The 6,381-nt window shown below is 48.5% G+C and overlaps 1 protein-coding gene across 2 annotated transcripts; it reads left to right on the top strand.

Moving 5' to 3' along the window:
• The first annotated feature begins 2,674 nt into the window (after positions 1 to 2,674).
• On the top strand, positions 2,675 to 6,221 carry AQP10 (aquaporin 10). Of its 2 annotated transcripts, XM_001493985.5 has the most exons (7): positions 2,675 to 2,859; positions 3,444 to 3,620; positions 4,004 to 4,130; positions 4,722 to 4,859; positions 4,966 to 5,084; positions 5,328 to 5,545; positions 6,023 to 6,221. In XM_001493985.5, exons 2-7 carry the CDS (start codon positions 3,516 to 3,518, stop codon positions 6,219 to 6,221), a joined length of 906 nt encoding a protein of 301 aa, XP_001494035.1. In that variant the 5' UTR covers positions 2,675 to 2,859; positions 3,444 to 3,515. The 2 variants fall into 2 exon arrangements, with proteins under 2 accessions (XP_001494035.1, XP_023496861.1); XM_023641093.2 differs by lacking the exon at positions 6,023 to 6,221 and having other exon boundaries at positions 4,966 to 5,725.
• The last annotated feature ends 160 nt before the right edge of the window (positions 6,222 to 6,381 follow it).

Genomic DNA, 6,381 nt, shown 5'->3' with positions numbered 1-6,381 from the left:
CGCCTGCAGCAGAGCGCGCGAACTTAACCACTCGGCCACGGGGCCAGCCCTCTGTCTTTATCTTAATCAGCATAACAGGGACATTAGTAAAAGGTCAGTAGCAAAACAAAATATTACAAATTAGGGATCAATGGTTATATATCCATTGCTCAAGTTTCCATTTCTCCTGAGAAACTGACGTGGGTCAACAGAAAAGAATTTAGGCCTCAGTTAGCAAGAGAGAGTCCATTGTCTTTTGTAACATTTAGGAAAAGGATGTCCATATCAGTTATATGATAGAGTATTGGGTGGATCACTGGGTGGATCCATGGTCTCAGTGAATATACTTTGAAACAGACCTGAGCCAGGAATCAATTTATTATCTGGACCCCATATGATCCTACTCTTTTTTTTTTTTTTTTTTTTTTTTTGAGGAAGATTAGCCCTGAGCTAACTACTGCCAATCCTCCTCTTTTTGCTCAGGAAGACTGGCCCTGAGCTAACATCCATGCCCATCTTCCTCTACTTTATATGTGGGATGCCTACCACAGCATGGCTTGCCAAGCGGTGCCATGTCTGCACCTGGGATCCGAATCGGCGAACCCCGGGCCACTGAGAAGCAGAATGTGCAAACTTAACAGCTGCGCCACCGGGCCGGCCCCTAAATATATTCTTTTTATTTTTATTTTATTTTTTTGAGGAAGATTAGCCCTGAGCTAACATCTGCTGCCAATCTTCCTCTTTCTGTTGAGGAAGACTGGCCCTGAGCTAACATCCGTGCCCATCTTCCTCTACTTTATATGTGGGATGCCTACCACAGCATGGCTTGCCAAGTGGTGCCATGTCCGCACCCAGGATCCGAACTGGCGAACCCCGGGCTGCCAAAGCGGGCTCCTACTTTTAACAAGAGGCTGTGGTAAACTTTGGGTTGTCAGCTATCAATGTTAATTTAGATCCTTTGTCCAAAAATCCTCAAAAGTTCTGAGTATTCTCCCTTTTCTTCATAATGGTTATCAACATAAATGACTTGTTTTGGCATTTTTACTTTCCTAAGAGTGGGCCATTATTTTCCCCAAGCCTCTTAGAACCATCCTATAAGTGTATTCACCCCATATCCCAGGCATCTTGCCAAGAGGTTAAATCCTGTATCACAGGAGAGTGCTCCCATATCAATAAATTCTTCCATATCTAACTTTTTGTTGCACCTCCCTTAATGCAGAGCTCTCAGTATCCAGTTCTATGTATAATGCTACCAAATTCTGCAGGTACGCATGAGCCAGATCCCTGAAGCTCCTTTAGCATATATTCCCTCTCTTTTCTTAGTAGGCCAACATCCTTTTTGGGACTCTGCCAGAATTCGTTCCCTATTGGTCCTGTTGCTAGGAAAGCAGGTGGAGATAGATCCTTTAGGGGTGAGTGCTGTCTTGTAAAGCACCTGCCTCCTTTGAAGCCTTTGTGTGATCTTTATGCAAGCCGGGAATGGGCCAATTCTGCAGGCTCAGAGGGTTCAGAGGAATCTGGGGATTCAAGATTCTCAGTTTCATCTAACCAGATCTCCCTAACTCAAGTGTCAGGATCCTACCCTTGTTGTTTCAGGACCCTAAACTTGGCATAGGAAATCTACTGGGGTTGAGAATTCAACCTTCTCTAAAACTCTGCTACTCATACAATTAAGATTTGAGCTGGTCCTCCTCTCTGATGCCCGCTGGATGCAAGAGATTAAAGGTTTCCTTAAATGCTGTCAAGGGGGCCTGATGGCTTTCAGAGTCTGACTTGATTTGGTGATCAGTTCTATGGAGCTTATAGTTAGCATTTCCCGCACACCTCTCAAGCGCCAGAGATATTGCACTAGTGCGTATCCTTTCAAACACTAACCCCTTCCAATTGATCCCTGCTGACAACTTTAATAATTGTATCACTTCAGCAAGCTAGAGACTATCCATACTCCACCTACTACCATGATAGTGTTCTTTTTGTCAGCTAGCAGGCAAATAATCTATCACCCAAATCCCATTTTAGAGTTTGCTTGCTAGAACCACTCCTGACACCAAGTGTCTTAAATTGAATTCCCTGGAAAAAGACTAAGATGAAATGATACATGAACAAGGCTTATTGGGGAGTGTTAGTGCTTTCAGGAGATACACATGTAAGGAAGTGAGGAAGACAGGACTGGGCAGAGGAGGAAACTGACACACAAGATATAACAGAGGCCTCAGCTGATTCTATGGGGAAATTTGGAGCTGGAATGGCCCTTGAGAGTTGTCTCAAACTGAGGCAAAGAGGCCAGGTCTTCATATCTCTGCATCAGCCAGTCGCTGACATGGGCCCTAGGGTAGGGCACGTAACCTTGGGTGAGGCAGTTTCCTGCCATGGAAGGCATTGCCTTGAGGGAAACAGCTGTGTGCTATCAGCGTCTGATATTCCCAGCAGCTGGGGAATGGGTACATTGGCCCCAAGGAGGGGATCTGGGTAGAGCACTATAGTATCCACTAAACCCAGTAAAGAAGTATCGTTGCACATAGATATGCCCAGGACTGTGCTAGAGCCCATGGGGTTACATGGCCCAACCCTTGAGACAGTATAACTATAAACTATAGACAGTATGTTAAAAATGTGTATATTGTCTGTTTCCACCTACTAGAATATAAGTTCTAAGAGGGCAGGGACCGTGTTTTGTTTACCACTGTTTCCCCAGCATCTAGCACTTGATTCATAGTTGAATGAATCTAACTGGAGGCCTGAGATATGAAGAAGTAAGAAGTGGCTACGTGTTACGCAGAATAAGAGCAGCAAGCATCCAGAGGCGGGGAGATGGGGCTCAGCATGAGTGTGAAGCTCTCATCTGGAGCCATGGCAAGAGACACAAAGACTCTAATCAAGGTGAGACTCTGCATGAGGGAAGTATAACCATTCAAAGTGTGGGTTTTATTCTTGTAGTCTATGGTTTCCAGCCCAGTCTCTTTGGATGCCTATTGAGTTTTCCAAGCATCGGAATGGTTTGAGGAAAGGTTTCACATTCCATATGAGGGGCACTGTGGAGTATCAGATGGAGAGTCAGAAGACCTGGATTTGAGTTCAGACTCAGCCATTAACTAGCTGTGTGGCCTTGGGGAGTTCTAAGGCTCTTTCAATACCCTCAACGTTTAGAGTAGGGAGCAGTAATACTACTTTACGCAATTGTCTTGAGGACCAAGAGAACTAATGTATCTGGAGCAGGGTACTTCCCTCAATCTGTCAGCATAGGGGGAGGCTATTCCTAGGAAGGACAGTGATGAAAGAAAAAGGAGACAGAGCCTGGGCAAACTCCAGGCTCTGGTCATGTACAGAGCCTGCCCTTGGACATTCTCCAATTATCTCTATCCTCCCTAGCGCACATACGTGCACAAACCCTGCACCAATTAGCTGCTCTTCAGGAGCTGAGCTAATTGGTTTTAAAGTCTTTTCCTTATCTTTTTCCCTGGCAGGCAACAGCAGTGTACTAGCAGTGTGCCTGTTCAGACGGAGGGAGCAGTGACCAGACACAGGTTGTCTTCACCATGGCCCACACTCAGCCTCTGGCCGAAGTCAAGGACTGGTTCCGGATCCGCAACCTCCTAGCCCGACAGTGCCTTGCAGAGTTTCTGGGTGTGTTTGTGCTTATGGTAAGCAGGGTAATTGGGGCAAGGAAAGGAGAGGTGGGCAAAAGTTTTGGCTCTTCTGGTGTCCTTTTCTCTTCCTCCCAGTGTCCTGCTTCTATTCAACTATCTGTCATTTCTCTTGTCCCAGCTCTTTTTTATTCCTCTCATACTCCCTCATTTTTATTCCTGTCCCTTTCCATCTCTCACCCTCCTTCTCTTTCTTTACTTTTCCTCCACTTTTCCCATTTCTTTTCCTTTCTCTCTTTCTGCTTTTCTCCCTTCTCTGCTCATCCCTGATGTCCATTCATCTCTCTTGGCTGCTCTCCTCGCCTTCCCATCTCTCTTTCCTGTTGGTCCACCGGGCTCCCTATCCCTGATTCCCTGTTCCTCATCTTCTCTCTCCCCAGCTCCTTACCCTGGGGGCTTCGGCCCAAACTGTCACCACTGGAGAAACCAAAGGCAACTTCTTCACTTTGTTTCTGGCTGCCTCTCTGGCTGTCGTAATAGCCATCTACGTGGGTGGAAATGTCTCAGGTGAGGAGAGTGGGGTCTGGTCATCAGAGCGGGTAGGATGTGCATGTGAGTGTGGGTATATGATAATGGGGAAAAGGCATATCTTTGGTGACTCACGGACATTATCTCCTTGAGTTTGACCAGTGCCCTGGACTGAGATATGCCGTTGTCCCTATCCAGCCCCTCCCCATTTGTATCTCTCCATCTCCCTTGTCACATTAATCCTCTGCTCACCTAGACAGATTTATGTGGCGAGGCATTAGGGTAAGTGCGAACTTCTGTGTCCCCCACCTGAAATCCTCTGGGGTTCATCTTTTCTCAGGACCTCAGCTGCTTGTCTCTCAGACACATACTGAATCAGTGTGCCTGGCTGGAGCCTTGAGATACAAACACTGTAGTGGAAAGAGCAGACAGACCCAGGCTCAAACCTTGGCCTCTCTGTGTGACCTTGACAAATTGCTTAACCTCCTTGAGCCTCAACTTCCTAGTCTATATGATGGGAATAGTAATATCTGCCTTAAGAGTTGCAAGGAGGAGTAGCAGTGTTATCTGATGAGAGTGCCTGGCAGTGACACTTAATGCATGTTGGTCTTCTTTTCTTGATCCTTGAAGGGGCCCACCTGAATCCAGCTTTCTCCCTGGCCATGTGTCTCCTGGGACGACTCCCCTGGGCCAAGCTCCCCATTTACTCCTTGGTGCAGCTGCTGTCTGCTTTCTGTGCCTCTGGAGTCACGTATGCTCTCTACTACGGTAACAGAGGGAACAGGATGGGGGGCACCAGTATGTGGGCAGGGGTGCCTCAGAACAGTTTTGAATGACCAAAGATGGAAATCCTGGGTGGCCCTCTACCCCACAGATGCCCTACAGAACTATACAGGTGGGAATCTGACAGTGACTGGCCCCAAGGAGACAGCCTCCATCTTTGCCACCTACCCTGCCCCCTATCTGTCCCTGAACAATGGCTTTTTGGATCAGGTAGGTGTGAGGGGGAGAGCTGCGAGAGCCCCAATCTTTCCCTTGTTCCCTGGGACCCCAGCCAATGGTTCAGGCTCTGGGTGCAATGTGGGGTTGTGTCCATCTTTGCACCACCACCCACCTCAGCCGTCTGTGTTGGACAGTCAGATGACATGGGGTGGTGGCCTGGAGTCTTTGGGTGAGAGAGGGCAGATGGAGTATCCGGCAGCTAATGGGAGCCCCTCTGCCTCTGTCAACTCCAAGGTTCTGGGCACCGGGATCCTGATTGTGGGGCTGTTGGCCATCCTGGACAAACGGAACAAGGGAGTGCCTGCAGGTCTGGAGCCCATAGCAGTGGGGCTGCTGGTCCTGGTCATTACGCTAACCATGGGCGCCAACTGTGGGTCCCCACTCAATCCTGCCCGGGACCTGGGCCCACGGCTTTTCACCTACGTGGCTGGCTGGGGCCCTGAAGTCTTCAGGTGGGAGATGGCTTCCTCTGGTGCTGTCCTTCTACTCACCTCTCTCTGCTAAGGGCTCTGTCCCTGGCTCCCCAGCTCTCTCCTCCTAAATAGGTCTCTTGGCTTCTTAGGACAGTGTCCCTCTTCTAAGCCCCAGTTCTCTCTTTCTCTTTTGCCTCCTTTTCTCCTTCCCCCCTTTTCACTGAAACCTAAGTAAGATTTCACTAAAGTAAGATTTGGAGGTTGTGTTCATCATCTTACCTCTTTGGGGTATTAATGACCTCGTCGGCAAAATGGGTATTCAGATAATTTCCTAAGACAAGCTCTCTGGGGTCTCCTTCTCTCTAAGTGCTATGGTTTAGTGCCAAGACACCCTAGCTCTTCCTGGTGTCTATCACCCTGGGCATTGCTTTGGGGAATGCTCTTGTTACTGCGCCCAGTCCTTTGGGGGAAGGCTAGGGGAGTCACCCCTGATATCTTTTTGTGCTTCTTTTGCAGTGCTGGTAATGGCTGGTGGTGGGTGCCTGTGGTGGCCCCTCTGGTGGGGGCAACACTTGGCACAGCCACATACCATCTGCTGGTGGCTCTGCACCACCCTGAGGACTCAGAGCCAGTTCAGGATCTAGAGTTTGCCCAACATAAAACTTCAGACTTGGAAACTCCTGCCTCAGCTCAGATGCCGGAGTGTAAGCTATGATTCTGACATGACAGCCCTCATCTCCCTCATGGATACTGGACCAGGCCAGAGACCCAGGCCTGGTGACAAGACATTCTTTCTCTTTATCAATACACGAGGCTCTAGGCAGCTTTTCTGTTCTTAGCTAGGTATCGCTTCCTCCTAACCTGAGGAGGATGCC

The sequence above is a fragment of the Equus caballus genome, chromosome 5 (genome assembly GCF_041296265.1).
Source record: "Equus caballus isolate H_3958 breed thoroughbred chromosome 5, TB-T2T, whole genome shotgun sequence".
In the NCBI taxonomy this organism is placed as follows: domain Eukaryota; kingdom Metazoa; phylum Chordata; class Mammalia; order Perissodactyla; family Equidae; genus Equus; species Equus caballus.
The sequence above is the reverse complement of the archived record's forward strand: the minus strand, read 5'-3'. Positions and strand labels throughout refer to the sequence as shown.